This window comes from Anabrus simplex, chromosome 6 (assembly GCF_040414725.1).
Source record: "Anabrus simplex isolate iqAnaSimp1 chromosome 6, ASM4041472v1, whole genome shotgun sequence".
In the NCBI taxonomy this organism is placed as follows: domain Eukaryota; kingdom Metazoa; phylum Arthropoda; class Insecta; order Orthoptera; family Tettigoniidae; genus Anabrus; species Anabrus simplex.
The window spans coordinates 172,008,908-172,032,820 of NC_090270.1; the positions used below are offsets into that span (position 1 = coordinate 172,008,908).

Here is a 23,913-nt window from a genome sequence, read left to right on the forward strand (position 1 = left end):
AGTCATCTAGTTGCAAGATTGCATCCAGATTAAGACCTTCGATGTAACTGGTGCAACATCCACGGGGAATAGATTTACGAGAACTTTTCTTAACAGCCTCAGTGAACTGTTCATATGCTTCAAGAACTCGTTTGATGTTTTGGACCATATCATCCAGGAGAATTTTGACCAGTCTGCTTTTTTGAAATTGTATCTACGACGAAAGGGAACATACTGAGGTCGAATAGCAGAGTAAAACTGACATAGGATTGGTCTGTGTTGAGACTTGGGGACTGGATTGCATACTCCCTTGCTGCATTGTTGTGCTATGTTATTAGTGACGGAGATCAAATCTGGATTATATCCTCTTCTCCAACGGCCGCTGTTAAAAGAAGGGGGCAGTTTACTATCATGAATAAGAGAGAGTTCCATAGCATCTGCCCAGTGTTGTAGTACCTCGCCATTGTCATTACTGTGTTCATATCCCCATTCGGTACTGTGACAATTAAAATCTCCTACCACAAAATTGACTTTCTGGTTTCTAAAGTTCACTGGTTCTTTGAAGGAGAATTTGGAGGTTGGAGGCTTGTAGATTGATGTAACTGTACAGTTGGAAAGTTCAGTTGTTATAATTCCAATCTCATTCTCCATTGTAAATGCCGTTGACAGAATCAACGTTTCAGGTTTTGTAAATATGGCACTTCCGTATTTGCTATGAGGTATTTCAGCAATAAGTCGCATACCATGAATTCTGGGTCGCACCTGGTTAATATCTCTGTGAGATGCTTGGATGCACGCAATGTCAACGTTTTGCTCTCTACAAACTCAGCTCAGCAACTCTTCTTTACAAGATGATATGCCTTCAGTGTTAAAAGACATGATTGTAAATTTGGGTCCTGAAAAGGACTTGCTTTCATATTTCCTTGCAGTCATGTTAAATTCTAGGTGGTCACCCGAATGAAATATATTGTCAAGATGTTCTGGTGTGAGAGAATCAGCCGTCTAGGAAATGTCCTAGTCCGTTGCCGAGGGAACACCCGGATGAATTTAATTAATATTCATAACATATCTTGCGGGGAGGCTTCTCTCTTGTTCCCCATTTTAGTTTTTAATAATAAGACACTGTTTTACAATTAGAATTAAGCATTAGTGTATTTCACAAGTGTTTGAATGATGCAAACAGCTTTAACAAACAGATTTTACTATGTCTTTGCTTTGTAACAATAAACCAATGTGCAAATTTTTAAAATGAGAAGAGTGACAGTTTAATTATAGTGAGTGCTATTTTAGCTATTAGGATTGTGATATGCTAGCTGAAGATGACATACATCAGATCAAAACTAGTCCTGTCATTTAAAAAAAACTGTAAATATATGTAATTACTACTAAAACATCAAACTTTATATAATTGAGAACTGTAGAAATATCAGTACGGAGAATGAAACTAATCTCAAATGGTCCTTCTTAATGCAAACGTGATGGATGACACTGGTAGTGGAGGAGATGAAGTATTTGCATCAATAGAAGCAGTAAATAGTAAAGTTTTATTTGTGTAATAAGTACTGCTGTATTTTATTCCAATCTTAAGTTGCCGTATGTAGTGTAACCATGTGGTATGCTGGTGCCATCCGTGTTTCATTGCACAACTTACACATCTGACTCATGCTAGTTATTGATCGGTCATAGACTCGTTTATAGCGAGACTATTGATGCATCGTTTGCAGTTGTAAACGGTTTACAATATTGTCATTGATGCTGTAGATTATTTGGCTTCTGAGATGGTGCATGTTTTAATGTGTCTAATTTTTTTCATCGCAAGTTTCTTCTTCTACAGTAGATACACTGTTAATTCATGTTATAAAAATTGAAAGAAAAAAGAAGTGCATTTGTTTAGTGCATAAATGCAGTATATATAGTGTTAAATCTGTCCTTATTAGAAAATAACAGCAGCAATTAAATCCTTGAGTACTTACCGGTGTAATCTGCTATAGGTTCTTTAAAACAACAGCCACCTTTCAATACCTAGATAATCTAGATAATCTAGACTCTTACAGGATTAACAGCTAATTTAGTACATACGGAGAATCTGGAATCAGATTGCAAAGAAAACTTGGCAGATAATATGACTTCAACATTTTCAGTCGTTAAAAATTGAACAATTTACTGTGTATTTGTTGTATCTCCTTCCACTGAACCTGAGTGTGTTATCAAGTTAAAAGGTATCTTTAATCACTGATTTTTTTGAATGAATTGAATATATCTGACTTTAAATTAGCTGGACTGAGTGGCTCAGACAGTTAAGACTTGGACTTTCTGACAACTTGGCAAGTTCGATCCTGGCTGAGTCCATTTGTATTTGAAGGTTCTCAAATATGTGAGCAACGTGTTGGTAGATTTACTGGCATGTAAAAACTCCTGTGGGTCAAAATTCCAGTGCCTCAGCGTCTCCGAAAACTGTCGAAAGCAGTTAGTGGGACATTAAAACAATAACATTATTACTTATTGAAAGTGATTAACTTTACTATAGAATCATGAAAAGAATAATTTGAAATTGGAATTGTCATGCCAGAAAACACAATACTATGATTACTTGGAAACCAGTGATCCATTAGTTTGTTCAGACTTATTTATAAAAAATAATTGATATTGATCAGCAGATATTATTCAGAAGCTAGTTTACATTTCGTCTCATACCTTGTCATCATATTTTATATAAGATGGAAATTTGAGTGCATGCCCTTACTTGCAACCTAAATATGTATTTTTTAAATTCATTCTTACAGATCATGCGCAACCTGTTGGGCACTCACATGGGTCACTCTGCTCTGTATACAATGTGCCGCATTCTGCAGGAACCATCCTCGCTCCAGGACATCTTCTTGTTGCGTGGAGCTGTGTTTTACATCAGTATGGGACTCTGGGGGACGAAACCTGTGACAACGCTCAAACATAAACTGACATCAGTGCTTCCCTCCTTCCTTCATGTGAGTTCTTGGTTTGGGCAGAGTTGGATATTCATCTTTTATTTAAGATGATATACCACTGATATTTATATCATTAAATGGTTTTTGGAATAAAAAGAAATGAGTTGTTTTCTAATATTTTAGAATAAAAATGAACCAAGTTACAAAAAAAAAAAATTAAAAGCCTTTCATACGCCATTATTTGTGCGAAATGATCTGCAGGCTTTCATGAGGCATTTTACACAACGTGTCCTCCCACCGTGAATATAGTACTAATTGTGACAGTTTCTTTGCTTAGACAATTCACCTAATAACATTTCTCTCATCATCATCATTATCATAACTAATTATTGCATTCCAGCTCATCTCTGTTGTAAGGTCTTTCTTTTTTATTTTACTGGCAGTGAACAGTGATTTAATTTTGTCAGGTATCTACAATACTATACATCCTCCTCCCTCCCTTATTGTTTATTCACATTCATTCATTCATTCTCCCATCTATATATCCGAAAGTGTGTACTGTAATGCCGTGGGAAGCCACAGCTCCCTCTCTGGGGCACTGTGGGTTAGTACAAAATTTTAAAATTTATTTTTCATTTCCTGTGGCAGTGTAATGAATGAAATGTGACATTTAGAGTCCTGTTGTAGCCCAATATTTCGACTAGTAACTGATTTTATTAAGTGTTTACTTGATGGTATTCTTCTATAATTATCTATGATTCTGGATTGTTCTTGAAGCTTGGTACTTTATGTTTGTAGATAAATAGCTGTTGATTTCACACAGAGTACAGTCAGTGTTTGGACATTCAATCAGTTGAATAGCGTTTTGATTAAGCATGTTACTAAGTCAGTTAATTTGTACTATTCCTTGTTGTATTTGTAAAAATGGACCGACACCAAACAGTGGTAATTGTTGTGAGGATGAAATATGGAGGGTGAGCAGTGTGCATAGTGGTAAAAAAAAAAAATAGATAGATAGATATCATGAATATGATAAGAGTTATTTGAACTTTGGTTGTAAATCAATAACAGGTGAATATTTTTTTCTGTGTAGTAAATATGTCAATTTCAGTTCCATTGATGACTTCTCATTTATGCAAAGCTAGGTTATGGTAGTTGCTGTTTTGGAAAGGAAATAATAACAATAATAATAATAATAATAATAATAATAATAATAATATTGATGATGATGATAATAATCATAATCCCTCATCCAGTTCTGCTTGAAAATCATATACAGCACTCTTCGTCACTTTTCAAGGGACCCAGAGAATACTTGTATAAACGGGAGGAAAGTGTAAATCATGGGAAACAACTTACATATGTAAAAAATGCTGTGTGAAAGGAGGGAACTGTTACAAAATTGCATATTGTAGACATGATGTGGGCTTTTGGTCTTATGCCATGTTAAGAAAACAAGGCGAGAACTTGAAAGCCCACATCATGTCTACAAGTTCGGGCCGTGAAAGGATCAATGTTAAAAATGCATATTATTAATTTATAGAGGATTTCAATCTTAATCCTATTGCTTATCCTGAATAAAGGTCTAATGTAAATTAACTGTTGATACTACACTGTCTTTCTGCTCATCCACTGACCAGGAAAAGGATACTGGTAGGCAGTTAAAGTATTGTGTAATATATTCTTTTAATCTAGTTATCATAGAATAGTTACATAATTATTTAAAATGCAACACATTTTTTTCTCTGGATGAAACATTTTAATTACTGCTGTTGTGCCTATTTACAACATTAACACACATTTATTTCAGATTTAAAATTACACAATCACTGCTTTCTACCAGAATAGTCCAGAATCAATTTCTGTTTACACTTCATATTTCTAATGTCCACTATTTGCTTTTCAAGTTCATAAAGGTTAAGAAAATTATTTTCACCTCCTCTAGATATGACAGATGTAAACGTAAAATGTCTACCGCTGCACTCGCCTGAGCACTGGTAGGCATCACTTCACTGTGCTCATCTTTTTCGTTGTAACTGGTGCGTGACTCAGCTGAAGTTCGTTCCGCAACCATATCCTGCACACACTTCTTTGCTCTCCAGTTTTCATAGCATCATTCAGTCAAAATCTTGAATAGTGCAGTTTGACTGCAACATTCACCGTCAATCAGGAAGCTGCTTTCTTATTTCTTCCGCTGGCATCTGAGAGTTGGGATGTTTCTTGAAGAATCCTACTTTCAAGAAAGAAGAATGCGATATACAGACATGGTGAAAAACGACATTCAGCAAGAAGGAGGGGACTGGGACAGCATTGAAGAAGGAGAAAAGTACAAAGACAGAAGTTGGTGGATGGGCTTCATTCATCGACCTATCATATAGATGGAACGACGTGGGATATAGATAGATATAGACTCTGCTTCAAAGCCCTCCAAGACTTTGCATTGAATTGAATCGCATCCCTGATTGAATATAATAATGAATTGACAAGAGGGTCCACCTTTTCAATACATCAAGTAATATCATTTACTTGCCAATTTATTCTTATAATTGCACTTCAATACGGAACAAAAATGAAATTTATAGCTTATAATTCAGGATTGAAACTTTCCAGCATCCATCATCATCATCATCATTTCCCTTTATCCAGCTGTAGCCGGGTAGGGGCAAATATGGTTCCTCTCCACTTTCTTCGGTCTTTCCACCACTCCTCCTCCAACACTGTGTCCCAGTCCAGGTTTCTTTTTATAATGCTGCGTTGGATGGTATCCTTCCATCTCAATCTTGGTCGTCCACGGCCTCTCCTTCCTTGGATTTGCATTTCCATCACCTTTTTTGGCATTCTTTCGTCGCTCATTCGCTTTATGTGCCCAAACCATCTTAGTCGGCTCTATTCTATCATTCATTTTTTCCACTCCAATTTCTTCCCGGATTTTCTCATTCCTTATTTTGTCTCTTCTACTCTTCTGTATCATACTCCTCAAGAATTTCATTTCGGCCGCCTGTATTCGACTCTCATCCTTCTTTGTCATTGTCCAAGTTTCTGCTCCGTAAGTTGTTATGGGTACGTAATACATCTTGTACATAGTATCCTTTGCTTCCATTGGCACATCTTTGTCCCATAACATATTTCTTACACTATGATAGAAACAACTTTTAGCTTGAATCCTTTTACTAATCTCAGCATCCAGTCGAGCATTCTCCATTAATTCACTCCCCAGGTATTTAAACGTTTCCACTACTTCCAGGTGCTTGTCTGCAAGTCTAATCTGACCTTTCCCTTCTTTCTCCCCTCTAGTCATAACAAGAGTTTTACTCTTTTCTACACTTATTTTCAATCCACATTCTTCAATCTTCCCATTCACCACATTCAACTGTTCTTGAACCTTCCTGTCGTCTTCTCCCCAAATCACAATATCATCTGCAAATAACATCATGTTCATTTCTCTTCCTCCATATGCTGCTTTTGCTGTTCTCATGATGTCATCCATGACTAATGTAAACAGGATTGGTGATAGAACACTTCCCTGTCTCAGCCCACTAGTTATTTTGAACCAACTTGTCCTGCCAACTTGTGTTTGCACGCAACTACAACATTCCTTATACAATGCCATGATCATTTTTATTAATCCCTGTCCAATTCCTTTTTGCACCAGACTGTCCCAAACTTTCGTCCTAGGGACACTGTCATATGCCTTTTCAATATCAATGAATGTCATCCCCATATCATTCCCGTACTCCCAATGCTTTACCATTAGTTGTCTCATAAAAAAAATGGGTTCTATTGTTGACCTTCCACTTCTGAAACCAAACTGATTTTCCTGTATCTGCTTCTCAACCCTCAACCTTATTCTACTTTCCAGTATCCTTTCCATTATCTTAGCAACATGGGATATTAGAGTAATTCCCCTGTAGTTCTTCAAAACTTTCTTATCACCTTTCTTGAAAATTGGGATGATTATTCCTTTTTGCCAATCCTCAGGGACCTCCTTATTCTCCCAGACCTTCCTGAGAACCCGATATGTCCACTGCAGGCCTACAGCTCCAGCTGCCTTTATGATCTCCACTGAAATTTCATCTATTCCAGCAGTTTTTCCATTCTTCATCTTTCTTACTGCCATTTCAATTTCATTCATTGTAATTTCTTTATCCATTTCTTCGTCAACTGATTGCCTTTCCTGGTCGTCCATTGAATGACTGTCATCCGTTCTTATGTTCAGCAGCTTCTGAAAATATTCTCTCCATCTATTTCTTATTTCTTCTGGCTTTGTTAAAATTATGCCACCTTCATCCTTCACAAATCTGGTGTTTACTTGATCTCTCTTTTTGTTTCTTAAGATACCATACAGTAATTTCTTGCTGCCCTGCGTATCATCTCTCAATGTCTGTGTAAATAAGGCCCAGCTTTTCCTCTTTTCTTCCTCCACTACTTTCTTGGCCAAATTCTTTGCCTCCACATATTTTCTTCTACTTTCTTCAGTCTTAGATGTTTTCCATGCTTTCCATGCCATTTTCTTTTTCTTCACTTTAATCTTTACCCTATCATTCCACCAGTATGTTTCTTTGTCTTTCACATTTCCTGATGTTCTACCACACACCTTTTCTGCACATCCAACCAGTGCTTCCTTAAATCTTTTCCATTCCTCTTCAACATTCCCCACCTCTGTCCTGGGTACCAAGGGTATTATTTCCCTTTGAAATTCTTCTTGTATGCTTTTCTCCTTCAACTTCCATACTTTAATTCTTTTCTCTCTTCTTAACTGGGGTTTTTCAATCTTTCCAATTTTCAATTTTCCTATCACAACTCTATGATCTCCACCAAAGGCTTCTTCAGGCATGGCTGTTACATCTACAAGGTTCTTCCGGTGTTCTTTCTCTATGATTATATAATCAATCATGGTCTTTGTTCGTCTGTCTCCCCAGCCATACCTTGTAATCTTCTGACTGTTCTTCTTCCTAAACCAGGTGTTTCCAACAATCATTTGATTCCTCATGCAAAAATCCACCAACAACTCGCCTTCTGGATTTCCATTTCCATATCCAAAGGGCCCTACAACATCTTCCTTTCCTTGTCTTTCCATTCCAACTTGTGCATTTAGATCTCCCATCAATAGTACTTCCTTATCTTCTATCTCTCTCTCCACTTCCTCTAAGAAGTCCTCTAGATGTTCATCTATGCAACCAGTTTGTGGGGCATACAACTGAAATAGATCTTTCACGCCATTTTCAAACTGGAGTCTCATCATCATCATCCTATCACTGACGTACTTTGTATATTCCAGATATTCTTGGATTTCTCTTCTAAGTATGATGGCCACTCCATTTTTTGCTTCAGGTCCTCCGCTGTAATACAGCCTGTATACTTCTCTCAGAGGGATCTCCCCTGTACCCCTCTTCTTGGTCTCGCACAGTCCAAGTATGGCTATATCTTTTTCTATCATGAAGTCAACCAGTTCTTCTGTCTTTCCCGTCAGTGTCAGTACATTAACTGTTGCAATTTTGATGTAGTTTGGTGCTGGTTGCCCATTTTTCACAGTTCCCCCAGCACCTGAAGAGCTGCGCGTCGCTTTTAGCAGGGGATGCCCTAACCTTTTCCGAGGTACCATATCTGCTTTGTCCATATAGGCTATTGTTACGATGGGCTCGCCACACCCAAAGGCATTTTATACCTACTGCCAGGTTCAAAATTAGACCGCCCCTAACATGGAGACAGACGCCTTTCGTAGCCGCTCCTCTGGAGTACAGACGCTACGGGTATGCCCCTTCCACCATATCCGCCGTACCGAAGTCCACCTTCTCCGCCGTAGATGCCGTTGAGGTCTTCACTCGTAACCCTGAGCTGGGACCCATACCAGATGTTACACACCGGGTCAGTGTGCTCTGGGACTCACATAGGCAGGGGCGCCACTCCCTGGGTAGGGCTGCCTCCGAAGAGGGTCCCTACCTGCTATCCAGCATCCATAACCCTTTCAGACTGTGTACGCACAATTGTGCGGGTTCGTATTTTATTTATGTTTGAGCTTATTTGACGTTTTCTTGGCGCTAGACCGGACTGCAGTGCTTGTGCGGGACACGTAGCATGTACTTCAGCTGTTTTTATTTAGTACTTGACCACCAGGGGGCAGGAAGAAGAGTTTAAATATACAGTTCATTAGCAATATGGCGGGAAGCAGTAATGCCTAAAGTAAGTACTTATTTATTGCATTCATATTAATCTAGAAGCTTTACTGAATATGAGAATATAATCAATGAAGTGTGTAGATTGTGTAGCAAACGTAAATTGTGAACTTACAACATCGTACGTAATACCATGAGGTTTTGAATGTTGATACGCACATATGTGCGGGCTAGGTTTCCTTACAGGCAATGCATGCAGGAGTGCTGGGTGCTGTCACAAAGAGGATTGTGAAAGAAAAACTCGTACTCTACATGAGAAATGTAATATATAAGATTTTAATTGTTTAAAACCGTTCCACACTGTAAAATAGAACATTTGATCATGTACATGTGCATATTCACATGTACTGAGCTGATTTTTTTTATTCTTTCATTTTTGAAAGTAGTGAATGAAGTCCTGACACGCACAATTGTGTGGGTCCTGTTATTCAGCCGATAGTTCTTATTTTGTAAAATAAACTGTAAAAACATGCATTTGAGAGCATTTTAGTAAGTTTTCGACGTTTTAACACCTCCACATTTCATTCAGGTCTGACGACAAGCTGCTGCTGCCAAAAGGGCTGTAATAGCAAAACTACTCCTCAATGTAGAAAATATAACGTTTACTTGTGTTTGAACGAAGATTTAATTGTTTTAAATTATTCCCCACTGTAAAATAGAACATTTGATTATCTACATTTGTATATTCACATGTTTGAGGTCATTTTTCTTTTTTGTAAGTAGTGAAGTAAGTCCTGACACGCACAATTGTGCGGGTGCTTTTTTCAGATGTTAATTTTTATTTTGTAGAATAAACTAAAAATATATGTATTTAAGAGCATTTTAGTCAGTTTTTGACGTACAAACAAAAATTCACACCGCCAGTTTTCTTTCAGGTCTGAAAGGGATAAGGAATATAATTCTCTGCACCAGGCTCTTCCTGTAAAGTGACTTAAAGGGACACTCCTAAATCAACAGGCTGCAGCTTGTTTGTGCAGTTGCCATGAAGAAATTCTAACTGCACATTTGTCATATAAACATCCATGAGATATGCAGGACAGTGGTTGATGATGATCTTTCTATTTAGCACACCTATTTTTGCATCCAGAGCAGCCCATTGCTGTCAAAAGAAGATCTGAGGTCATCCAAGTTTTATAGTTGGCATCATAGGCAGTTGATAATTATAGCACATGCTTGAAGCAACGAGGCATTTTAGATTTACGTATCATGAATGGGTGCATCTTCTCAGAGCCATCAGCCCAACATCATTGTGAGCCCCATTTTGCTGTGGCATTTATGCCCTTTGAAGGTCAAAGTCTTGCTGGCCAACACACTGAAAATCAGTCCAGTTTTGTCTAGGTTAAAAAGGTTCCTGGGTTCATATTTGTTGGTCAGCTTCTTCAATCACCCATTGATCCAATTCTGTTACTAACTGTATTTGAATCTCCCCCTATGAAGAATATTATAGGTTATGTTATGCCTTTTCTTTAATCATTCAATCCAGCCATTAGACGCACTGAAATGTACAATTCCAAGAATGTTCACCTCTTTACGTTAATTTTCCCTTTAGAGCACACCACCAGTTGGAATGCCTACAGCTCTTAAAGTTTCAGACCTACTTTTTACTACTGTATATTGTCTAATTCCTCCAATTTGGAATATGACTCATATTTCATATTTTCTTATCTTTTTAGTTTGGTCTGCATTCTGAAGCATTTGAATATATGCTCTCTCTGTTTTTCACCATTGTATTCTTTGGGGATACAGAGAGTTGCAACTCGCGTGCAGTGCGGTAACGAATCGGCTCTTTCAGAGATTTGAACCTTCTCTTCCATAGAGAAAGTTTTCTTTTCTTTCTTCCCCCCCTCCCGCCTCATTATTGGTCAGGAAACCAAACACCAACAATAATGAAGGATAAAAAATGATATGACAAGATTGCAGCAAATGACTTTGACCGTTCGACTCCAATAAGAACATAAACGTAACAAAAACAAAAATACTGTATATATGCGAATAATACGTGCCATCAAATAATCTGTACACCCTAATTTTAGGAGAGAATTTAAGGAAGAAACAAAAATTGGTTTTACTTTGTTTAATTTGCATGAAATTAATCCTACATTATGTAGGCTTACTCCAAAAAGTTACTATTTTCTTAGCTGCACAGGAAAAGTCAAATATTGGACGTGTTTCTAGGCTTAGAAGATGAAATACGGTAATTTTCTCTTCCATCTGCAATGTTCAGAATTTGAATGAATGTTTTCCCATTAAAATTATTTGCCAATGCTTTGTTTACAGTCTCTCTTTAAAGATCTAATACATTCAACATCAACATCTTCCAAAAACCTGGCTTTCCTTTCGCCAGAATGGCGTCATTCTTCCATCCATATAACGTAGCACTGGTTGTCTGATTATGGCATTGGTTTTTTGTCCACGCAAAACGGTCCATGTTAATTTCAAGTAGACCCCCAGCCCAAAAACACATCCATATTGTTGCATAGGCAACCTGCTTGTCAGAATATCATGCAGTTTGCATAGCTTCCCGTGATATTTGTAATCAGCTAATTTTGCCCATGTGTTGTACTGTGTGCTGTCATCATGCCGTGGTTACTCGAAGCATTATAGGTCAGTTGCAATGCCATTTTACTTCAGTCTTTTCCAGTTTCGAACAGCCTGAAGTGGAAAATGGTGGGAAGCATAAAAATGTCACAAACACAAATTTAAGGATTTTCATAAATTGTGAGCATAGGAAATTTGAGGGGACCAACAAAAAATGTTGTAAACGACTGGAAAATGTTGAATAAGGGAACGTAGAAGCGGGATAATACTGTATGGTATAAAAATCAGTGTAGAGCAGGAAATTTAAATGAGCAGTGATAAACAGGCTTGTCCTTCGCGTAAATTATGATTAGTTGAATTTATCCAATTGGTTTCAGGTAAATATGTGTTTCAGTTATGTAAAAATAACTTGCCTAATTGCACTAGCAAGGTGTAACAACAAAAGCAGCTACTACTACTGCCTAGTTCTTTATTTGGCATGTTCTCATCTAGGGTGCCATGGAAATTATTAGTAATGGCTATGTGAAGTGAAAATGTTAATGTGCTATACAGTATAGGTCTTTGCTTTCTCTCTGTAGACTGACAAATAGTCTAACACTCTTCAACTATTTTTGAAGTTCCAAAATATTTTATGTATTACTTCTCAGTATGAAATTCCCTGTATAAAAACAGATTAATGGTGTTACAGGCTCTGGAGAGTAAGCACTCTGTAGTCATGTATGAAGTAATATTGAGTATCCAGCGACTAATAAACAAGTATGGTTTGGAGTTGCATGAACCATCCTGGGATGTAGTGCTCAAGATTATTGAGACCATCATTGATCATATTGGTAAGCATTAATTAACCTAGTTAATAATCTTAACAAGACTTGGTTTTGCATGTAAAATAATGGGTCTTATGTGAGTTACTGTGGTGACATGATAATAGGTGGTGGTGATGATTTACATTGACAGAGATGTTTACAAAACAGTGACATCACAGAACAGTTTATAGTGTAGAATATAATTTTGTGAGGAATAAAATACATAAAATGCACTCGCTCGCTCACTCACTCACTCACTCCGTAGGCTTCTGAGAGACGTGAAGTTCCTGTGCCAATCTCACAATCCTTTTCCATCCTTTTTGATCTTGAGCCCACTCTTCCCAGTTACCAATTTGGAGGGTCTGGCATACCTTGTTGATCTCCTTCTTCCAGGTGCATCGGGGTCTTCCTGAAGGTCTTTTCCCATTAAGAGATCCCTTGTATAGATCTACTGGTGCTCTGTTATCCTGCATCCTCAGTACATGTCCAGCCCAGCGCAGTCTGTTGGATTCTATCACACCCATTACAGTGTATTGTTGAGAGAGTGTGTAAATCTCAAAATTAGATCTTTTCTGCCAGCTTTGGGAGATAGTATCGAACATAGGCCAAATATTTTTCTATAAACTTTATTCTCAAAGACTCGCAACTGCTGCTGATCTTTTTTGGTTATACTCCATGTCTTGGAACCATACAGAAGTACTGGTCAAATGATCGTATTGTAGATAATCATTTTTGCATTCCTTGTTAAAAACTTGGGGCCTACTATAGGGCTCATAGAATAAAATGCCTTATTTGCTTTCTTAATTCTAGCTTGGTGTTCCTGTTACCTTCGGTTTTGATCATTGATTAATACACCAAGGAATTTAATCTCCTCTACTCTTTTAAATATATATTTCCCAATTTAATCTCCTATACTCTTTTAAATATATATTTCCCAATCTTCAAAGGCAGTCTGTCAACCTCCTCATAATTCGGTCTGTGTACATCCATGTAATGTCTCTTTTTATCATTCACCCGTAAGTCAGTTTTTGCTGCCATTTCCTCTAGTTCCACAAATAACTGCCTAATTTCTAATTCATTGTGGCCAATAAGAACAATATCATCTGCATATGCATTGACTTTGTTGCCTCCCCAGTATGATGCCAGCAGGTACAAGAATTAGTTTCCTGATAATCTTTTCCAGTGCAATGTTGAATAGAAGAGGGGACAGTGCACCCCCTTGTCTCAATCCAGTTTTATTCTGGAAGGAACTTGATTTTCTACTCTTGAGCAAAACACAGCTAACATCCATACATAGTTTGCACATGTTAATTAATCTTACAGGAAATCCAAACTCCATCATGATGTTCCATAGCCCTTCCCTATGAATCATATGCCTTGAAGAAATCTGCAAAGAGATAATGAACAGACTCCTTGTGATCCCACACCTTATCATTAATAGCTTTAATTGCAGATACGTTGTCTGTAGTTGTAACCCGTTGGGGTTATATAAAATAATAATAATAATAATAATTGTGCTAAGGGAAGATCCTAATATATCGACGACACCGAGTAGTTTCCAAATTGGTAGCTATAGTATTCATGCCATCCAGTTATGCCAAATAGATAATAGAGGCCGTGGTAATAAAGATTTCCTACTATCAAGATAATAGCATTCAAGAGGAACTAGCACATAGTACAGTGGAAACCATGCGTAAGAACATTAGAAAAAAACGGGAGTGTCAAGTGAAATTAGGGACATGACGGGTGAAGAATAGATAAGAAAGCATAATAAACTTTGGATACAGATATATTGAAATAAACAAACCAAACCTCTTACAAATTTACACAAAAAGAAGAATATACAAACGTGGTACTTTCCCAACCAGTTATATGAATATTCAAATCTTTATACAAAATAAAATATCTAGGGGAAAGAGAACAAATGAGGAAGAACAAAACAGGAATGGAAAGGAACAGGGAAGGAAAAGGAAAAATATGCCTATCTGATGAGAAACCAAGAGTAACAAGAAATATAAGGAAAAAGCTATACACAGTTACAAGATCAGAACACAACAGCAAGAATCTTCGAAGTAAAGCCTAAATATATAAATCAGAACTGCATTCGTTACCATTAGTTACCACACGAATTGACACCAAGTAAAATTATGCAAGCCGAAATCACAATATTATTCAAATAAAGCTGTTCCAAGACAGTCACTTATAACTGCAAACACGAATGGCGAAGCACTGATTACGTATGACCGTGTGTAGGACTCACGGAGTTCCAAATACCGCACACGCACAGCTCGAAAGAGAGTTGTAACTAAGTTCTTCAAAGGAAACTTTAAATAGTAAAAAAGTGAGTGGAATCTTGGCCTGGAAATGCCATGCTCCCTATCAGAATTTCCAAGGAAAATTGTTCCTGGTGCAACTTGAATTTTTAGAGAAAATAAATTAACAGTTTGTCATACCTCATCATGAAATACGTAGTACTGCCCCAAAATGGAGACTCCTGGGCACATGTCCCTGAGGACGGAGACGACGTTTGGTGTTCCTCCCTCCACACAGGCTAAAGTCCATCTCAAAATATCCAGAAAAGGACCAGGTATTTATGCGGTAGAGTAGAGGGGAAATAATGAGGAGAAATACGTCTGGAAGATTCCAGATGTTACGGGAGCATGCGCAACAAACTAAGCGATGTCGTATGACGTCAGCAGGCAAGAAGGTAGCCAGTTTATAGCAGATCGTAGAGATGGATAGAGCGGAGTTCCTGCAAAGTATGTGATTTCCAAATAAATATTCACTGAAGTATTTAAGTCCCAGTAAGAGAGTAAAGTATGGAGTATATCAAGATGAGGGTGAGTCCATATTAGTTCTAGAAAAAAGTTTATGAAAATGGCAAATTTCGTAGATACCGGTGAAGTGACGAGTCTGTTACATAGTGGATCTGTTACTAGAAAACCTTTCTGATAGTCCCCAATAACATTTTCAGCAAATGGTTTTAAACGTTATAAAAGAATAAAAGACAGAATTTTGTAGGCCATGTTAGAAGAGAGATACCACGGTAATTTTGAAGTTCATCCTTATCCCCTCCTTTATGGATTGGGACAATAAGTGGTACCTGCCATTCTTTTGGAATAACTTCTTTGTACTATATTCTTAGAATGATCCTATATGTATATATATATGTAGCTGCCTCTGTGGATCAGCGGTAGAGTGTCGGCCTCCGGATCCCAAGATAGTGGGTTCAAACCCGGCAGAGGTAGTTGCATTTTTGAAGGGCGGAAAAAAGTCCATTCGACACTCCATGTCGTACAATGTCGGCATCTAAAAGATCTCTGGTGACACATTTGGTGTTTACCCGACGAAATTCATTAAATCTCGGCCATAGACGCCCAAGAGAGTTTCGGTTTACACGGTCTGCCATCTAGTGGGCCTAGAGTAAAACGGAACGTCGAAATTGACGAGCAGACATCCAGATTGCGTCAAATTGAAATGTCTGCACACGGTAGCTGAGGCCATACGATTATTATTATTATTATTATTATTATTATTATTATTATTATTATTGTTAATTTTATTATTATCAGCGGATTAGAATAAAGTCAGACGTCATCATACAAACTGAGCTTCATGTTGAACACAACAAACCGGCTCTGATGATACATGACCTTTTAAAGAATGAAATCCTGTTAACCCTTTCAGTCCAGGTGTACAGTATACTGTACATCAAATTCATTAGCTTATAGCACCAAGAATTATTAGTGAATAGGGGAGTTCTCTATCTTGCTAGAGACTTCTATGCTTTGTCTTTGTTTTTCAATTGGTTGAAGTTACATCTACCAACACATTAGTGAATTATGAAGATAAACAACAAACATGGCAGACAAGCATGCTGTTAGTGGAGGTAAGTGGGAAAATTTTTATTCTTTATTTTTAACATTTTATTCTGTTTAGGGTAAAGTTCTGTTTGGGGGTTAAAGATAAAGGTTTGAATAGAATATGCATACTAATTATAGTTGGTCTTTCATATCCCTTGACTCATAACATCCATGTATATTAGCATGTACAGTATACTGTACATGGGGTCTCAAGTGTTGCAAATAGTGTGACTGAGTTCATTATCTTTCACAAAGTTTTATTTATATACCTGGTAGTTTCTAGTAATATAGAAGAAGATTAAGTGTTGTATACTCTAGATTGTCTCTTAGACATGTAAAAAGAAACTTTGTTTTTGTTCTCTGAGTTCCCTAAAAATATATTTTTGTTGAAATTCAGGCACATCAAGAATGAAAATGAACCCAAGCAACTTTGATATGATATTGAAGTTGTTGGAGAATGGAGATGTGTCTGATGTGGAGGAACTAGCCAGTGATGATGAGGATGAACCACAAACCAGCCACAAATACAGCGCATTGGTACGTTATCACATTCAATATTATTACACATTATGAAACTCCAGTACTCTTATGGCAAACTGAGTTGCCCAAATTTTTAGCTAATAATTATTAAAATACAGCTTTATTCTGCGATATATTTCAGGAGCTGATGTTGAGATGATTTCTAAGCAGCCCAACCGAAGCAAGTGGCAATGGATATACTATTGGTACTTCTGGAGATGCTGAACTTTCTGTTGAAGATATTTTCCTGACACAGAGGCCTGATATTCTGCTCCCATGACAATGTGCAAACCAAACAACACTTTAATTACTTTCCTCATGTTTGATTGGCTTGTATGTCACGTTTTTCTGAAGTGCATACATATTTGTTTTCTCTGAGTGATGGAGTACAGTCAAAATGCTAGAAATGCTGGGTTGACACAGAAGGAGATAATGGATTTGTTAGATTTCAGGCTTAGGGTAGCTGAAGCTTTTCTGAAGATTGATAACCAATACAAGTGTATCAAAAGAGGAAGGCTATCTACAAGCCCTGTAATATCACCTTCAACTAATAACAAACAAACAACTGAGAGGAGACCATAGAGGGAAGTGCAGGATAGTGTTGATCACTTACCAGAGCATGATGGCAATAAAGAACCTACTCGATGCAAGAAAATTAATTGCACCCAGCGATCACACATTATCTGCAGAAAATGTGGAGTACATCTTTGTATAAATAGGAACAGGAAGTGCTTTTCAGTATTTCATAAGCAATGAAATGAATGTGAATTGTTATGAAGCATTTCTTTGTCGGTAATATGTGAACAAAATATGAATATTTGTAAGTAATTATCTGTAAACAATGAAAATATCTCAAAAATAGATCATTTCAGTTCTATAGGAATGTATGGCTTACTATTTAGTACAGTAGAAACATTGTATACCTCCAAATCCTGTCCTAAGAAGGTTGCCATCCCAAGGTAAGAGTTTAGGATTCAGCAACACTTGAAACCAAATGTACAGTATACTGTACATGATATATTTTTGTAATGGGAGGTCTCTCATCAACCAAATTTTGTAAGTACATCCCCAGTATGACCTAAAATCAAAATCCAGTCAGAAATGATTTTTCTTTCTAAACAGAAAAATTCAGGACTGAAGGGGTTAATTGAAGTTGGAATCACAAACAAAAATATTCTAAAACAGACTGAAACCACTAAAGGAAGAAAGTACGAGATGCTAGCCAACGAACTATCACTTATGTACAATGGAGCCAAGGTGACGATGGTCCCTGTGGTAATAACGTGGGACGGGCTAGTTACCAATTTGTTCAAGAAGCACATGGACAAATTGGAAGTGAGCAAACAGCTACAGGCCTACCTACAGACCATTGTACTAAAAAGAACGTGTGAGAGTGTGCTAATCGACTTCAGACAAGGCAACTTGGATAACGAGTTGTGGACGGAGGACTTACAAAGAATGATGGACCAGATGGAGGGGGCCCTGGTGCCATAAATGGTATGCAAAAAGTGTGTATATAAATGCGTAGAATCATTGGATGTAACATGGACTTGAAAACTAATTGAATAAATTATTCTATTATTATTATTATTATTATTATTATTATTATTATTATTATTATTATTATTATTATTATTATTATTATTATGTAATCTTTCTCTACCATATTTAATAAGCTCAGCAGGAATATTGCCACTACCTGAAGCTTTGTTGCTTTTTAAACATATACTTTGTTATACCTCTTGATATGATGACTCTGGTATTTGTTGTTCTGATGGGGAAGCAGATACACAATTCAGCAAGGAACCAAAGTTAATAATTTGTCCTGATTAGAAATTAAATTTCCAGACTTATCTCTCATAATACTCGATCTTAGTTGAAATCCTTTTTTAATTATGTTTTACAGTTCCATCTGGTCCAGGAAGACAAGAATAATGGCCGAGAGGATTCGTCATGCTGAACACATGACACCTCGTAATCTGCAGGCCTTTAGGCTGAGCAGCGGTCGCTTGGTAGGCCAGGGCCCTTCAAGGGCTGTAATGCCATGGGGTTTGGTTTGGTTTACCGTTTCATACATCTTGTGGATGTTCCTGTTTCTGTAGTCATCTTTGGATTGATTCTATTTGTTGTCTCAGGTAGACTTTTTTATTTCTCTTTCTTTTTCTCTTTCTCTTTTCTTTTTCTCTTTCTTTCTACGAATTAATTTACTACATTATTTCTGTTTTTCTCTGTAGAGTTCCTCTACATCTATATTCTTATTGGACTGCAGGCAACCATGTTGACACTTCATTAACCGCATCCTGACATGCCTCATTGAACCATTTCTTTTTCTTACTAACACCATTTAGTATCACTTTCATTGCTACTGTTGTCATGATTTATTTTGCATTATTCCACATTCATTCACAAACTAGGTCATTTGTTTCATCAATGTCTTCTATAGAATCTTCTCCCAGAATATCAAATCTGTTTGTAATTTCCACATTAATCTTTCATTCTCCTACATCAGTTTCTCAATGTCAACTTTCCATCTTTCCTCAGTCTATGACTTTAATGAGGTTTTCTGTTTAATTTTAACTCAAACAGTTATCATATTGTGATCAGATCCCATGTCAGCTCTTCTGTAAGCTCTGATATCGGTTATGGAGCTTCTATGCCTGTTATCAATTAGTACACGATCTATTTGATTGGCAATCTTACAGTCACACGAATACCATGTTTCCTTATGTATTTGTTTGTGGGAAAGTGGTACTCCGCACATTCATGTATGTGGATGTAGCAAAAATGATAAGCCTAATGGCATTATCATTGCTTTCTTTATGCAGACTTCCCCATCCCTATTATTGGCACACTCAACGAATTGTAAGAAGAGCTGAGGGACATTTTCTGTGGGTTGTATTTCTTAAAAGAAGAGAAAAGTTGAGGGATTTTTTTATGGGACGTATTTCTTAAAACAAGTTAGTGGGTTCAACAATGAATCCTTACCATCACAGTGCTAATGAACATACATTCATCTACATACATACCAACATATATCTTCATTATAGACCGTTACGCCTTTCAGCGTTCTATCTGCAAGCTTCTGAGAATTTACTTAATACCTCCAAATTCCTTTATTTGTAACTCATTCTGTGGCCTTGTTTAATTCCATGCTTCTTATCTTTAAATCATTAGAGACAGAGTCTAAACATCATCTCCTTGGTCTCCCTCTTATTTCTCTTACCCTACATGACCAAGTTCATTATTATCCTATGTAACTTACTCTATGTAACTTACTCTATGTAACTTACTCTGCTTTGTCTGGCTCCATGGCTAAAAGGTTAGCGTGCTGGCCTTAGGTCACAGGGCTCCCGGGTTCGATTCCTGGCAGGGTCGGGAATTCTAACCATGATTGGTTAATTTCGCTGGCACGGGGGCTGGATGTATGTGTCGTCTTCATCATCATTTCATCTTATCACGATGCGCAGGTCGCCTACAGGAGTCAAATAAAAAGATTGCATCTGGTGAGCCGAACTTGTCCTCAGACACTTCCAGCAGTAAAAGGCATTCGCTTTTTTTTTTTTTTTTTGCACCTATTTTGAAGTTTCAGGCAGATTTTCAGCCTATAATCTGCAATTAAGACTAAGTTGTCGGCAGAGGCCACACTGCTTACATTTCCACCGGACTGAATCTCTCCCTGGCACTTTATACCTTTCAGCAGAATGTAGATCCATGTAACCTGTGAACAACAAAGGTGAAAGATTACAGCCTTGTCTAACATCTGTAAGTTCCTTGAACCGAGAACTCATTCTATCATCAATGCCCACTGCTGCCCAGTTGTCAGCATAAATACCTTTGATTGCTGTTAATAAACTACCCGTAATCCCATAATCCTCCAGTATGGCTAAAGTCATCTCCCTCGGTACTCTGTCATAAGTCTTCTGTAGACATAGCATTTTTCAGGTAGCTGGCACATACTGAAAATCTGATCCTGACAGCCCCTCTATGGTCTGAAATCTCAATGGTTTTCATTCAACCAACTCTCAACCACTGATGGCTCGTACTGTCTTATCTAAAATGCCAGTGAACACCTTGCTTAGTATACCGATCAAAGAAATACCTTGATTGTTCTTGCAATTCTTCCTGTTCCCTGGCTTATAGAAATTGCTGCTTTCATCCAATCAGAAGGTACCTTACTAACATTCCATGCTTATCTTGTTATTCTATGATGCTCTTTCATCCCTGCATTCCCACCATATTTCATCATTTTAGGTTTAATTTCATCTATTCCTGCTGCTTTATGGCAGTGCAGTTTATTTACCATCCTATGCTTACCATAATTTCACTTATATCATTGTCCTCCTCCTCATGAGCTCAGTTGTTAGTGATTTTAACAGAAAGATTTCCTTTCATGTTGAAAAATTTTCAGAATATTTCTTCAGCATGTCCAGTGATTCCCTGGTATCTTCTATGAGTTAACCTAATTTACCCAAAACACTATTCATTTCCTTTTTCTGTCCCTTTCTTTGTTGTTACTGTCCAAAAAGCTTCCTCGCTGCTTGACCTAGCCTTTACCAAAACCTTCCTATGACTATTTCTTGGATTCAACAATTGATAGGTGTAATCTATTTCTTTCATCTATGTACAGTTCCCAGTCTGCCATTGGTCTGTGTTTGGAGCTGTTTCTGATGCACTTTCCTTTTAAGTTTACAAACTGCCCCCTACTCGTCATGCCACCAAGATGTTCAGTTTTCCCCACCTTTACACACAATTGTTTCTTGGCATTCTCTTCCAGTTTCTACTACAGCATGTAACCTGTAACCACCCATGCTCTTTCTATATTCTGAACCTGCTTACTCTCTATTGTTAGGAACTTTTCACTAATCATATTCAATTATTTCTGTCCAATTTCCTCATCCTGGAAGTTTTCTACCCTTATTTGTCTGCAGACAGATTTCACTTTCTCTATCCTAGGCTTAGTTCACTACTGATCAGATAATGGTCTGTATCATCTAAAAATCTATGGAATACCTGCACATTCCTAATAGATTTCCTGAATTCAAATTCAGTTATGTTATAGTCTATTATAGATCTGGTATCCCTATGCTCCCATGTGTGGCAGTAAATAGCCTTATGCTTGAAGAATGTAGGTATTCGTACCTGCTAATCCCACACTAACACAGAAGTCCTGTAAATGCTTCCTATTCCTTAGTCTCCATATCTTCCCCACATTTACCCATCATTTTATCATATCCTTCAGTTCTATTTCCAACTCTTGCATTAAATTGCCCATTAGCATTATCCTATCCATGATGTTGACCCTGACTACAATCTCACTCAGTGCTTCATAAAAGTTGACAACTCCATCCTCATCTGCACCCTCACATTGTGAGTAGACTGAGACAATTCTTGTCCTAATTCCTCCAACTGCCAAATCTTTTTACCCACATAATTTCCTCATTTACGTGCCAATGCAATAGTATTGCTGATGAACAGTTCTACCTCACGCTTTGTCCTGCCTCTTTTAACACCTGTTACGGCCACTTTTTATTCTCCTATGTCTTCCTTGTTATCTTCTCTTACCGTAATATCATTAACTCGTAACACAGCCAAACATTTCCTCTTTTGCAGATTCAGCCAGTTCTACTTTCTTTCTTTCTTTATTTCTTTCTTTCTTTCTTTCTTCAAGAAGCCCCACTGATATTGATTGCTCCCCATTAGATTCCATTTTATTTACTAAGTTGTTTCCCTGTCCCATTCCCTTCTCTCAACCCAGAGTGGACCAGACCTAGTTTTTTGGACCTCAGGATGGGACGCCTATGTCCTACATGTTCTGTTCTCCCACATAGGAAACATTTCCTAACCTGGCTTATCTCTTCGGTGAGTTTTGGCTTATGCCTCTCTTCCAGTTGACTTACAGTACAAATCTGCATAGGTCTTGAAATAATTTAGGCTGTGATACCTTCAGTAAGGCTCTGATGTCATCATATATTAGTCCTATTATATCTAGTAATGCATTTTCTTCATTCGCATACAGATTGTCTCTTAAAAATGGATACTTTTGGCTAACTAATGCACTTGCTCACATGCTAGAGGGTTGGGTGTCATCCGAGATCTGCTTTTCACAGCAATTTTGACACTATCAGAATCAGATCTTGTAAGAAACACTGAAATTTAGACCTTTCAAATTACTTCACTAGATTGCTGCTTGCCCTTTCTATTGTGGTGCGAGAATTTGTACAAAAATATCTTCTGGCAAGTTAGTTCACCTTAATAAACTAAAAAAAAAAACCGTTGATGAGACTGGCTGGATTCTCCTGAAATCTCCTGTGAAACTCAGGTGGAATCTTCTTTATAATCTTGGGATTTAAATACCTGGTATTTGCTAGTAGGCTCAAAGGTGAGGCTGTTGGATCGATCTGGTCTAACCTGCCCCCACAATGTGTAGGATGATCTTTTTTAAACTACAGTATCAAGGTGAACTTCTACATCCTCCTCAATAGTGGAGAGAGTGGTCTCTCTTCGTGTTATAAAAGCGAACTCTTACATCCTCTGTGAAAGTAGAAATGTTTTTCTGAACCTGTTTTACTCTGCACTCAATTTGTTCAACATGTCCTAATCTCATTGTAATGTTGAATATCTGTTCTTTCAAGTTAGTATTGACACCAGAAAGCTGGGAATTCACTTATAACATCTGTTGCGAGATTTGTGAATTTGCTGCCTGGACCATGATCACTATGTTAGTAAACATAGTTTTGATACTTACCGCCTCTCTTGACATTGAAGATCCTCCCTCCTCTTTATGCTTAATGTAAAATTAGTCTGGATTCAGTCCATCAGTAATTAGCTGTCCTCGGAGTCATATAATCAGATCATATTTTGTTCCTGAAGGAGAAAGTCTGCAACCTTCAGTTGACTTCTTGTGAAGTCCTTGTTACATACACTACTAATAAAAAAATCATTCTTCTAATAGTCTGTGATAACGTAACCTAAACGCAACTTCATACTTGCATTCGTACATAATAAAATCTTGTCACAACTTCACAAAGTCCTCACGGTCGCTAATTTGACATAGATGCAGCGATGTAGTAAAAATAATACCACTACTACTATCACTGACTACACTTATATATAT

General features: G+C 37.4%; 1 protein-coding gene across 3 annotated transcripts in view; it reads left to right on the forward strand.

The window, feature by feature from the left end:
* The window catches only part of gig (tuberin), a 619,250-nt gene that overhangs the window by 97,979 nt on the left and 497,358 nt on the right, over positions 1-23,913 (forward strand). For all 3 annotated transcript variants that reach the window (XM_067150053.2, XM_067150054.2, XM_067150056.2), the window contains 2 exons: positions 2,763-2,963; positions 12,303-12,444. In XM_067150053.2, coding sequence (XP_067006154.2) covers positions 2,763-2,963; positions 12,303-12,444 — 343 coding nt within the window. The remainder of the gene's footprint in view (positions 1-2,762; positions 2,964-12,302; positions 12,445-23,913) is intronic.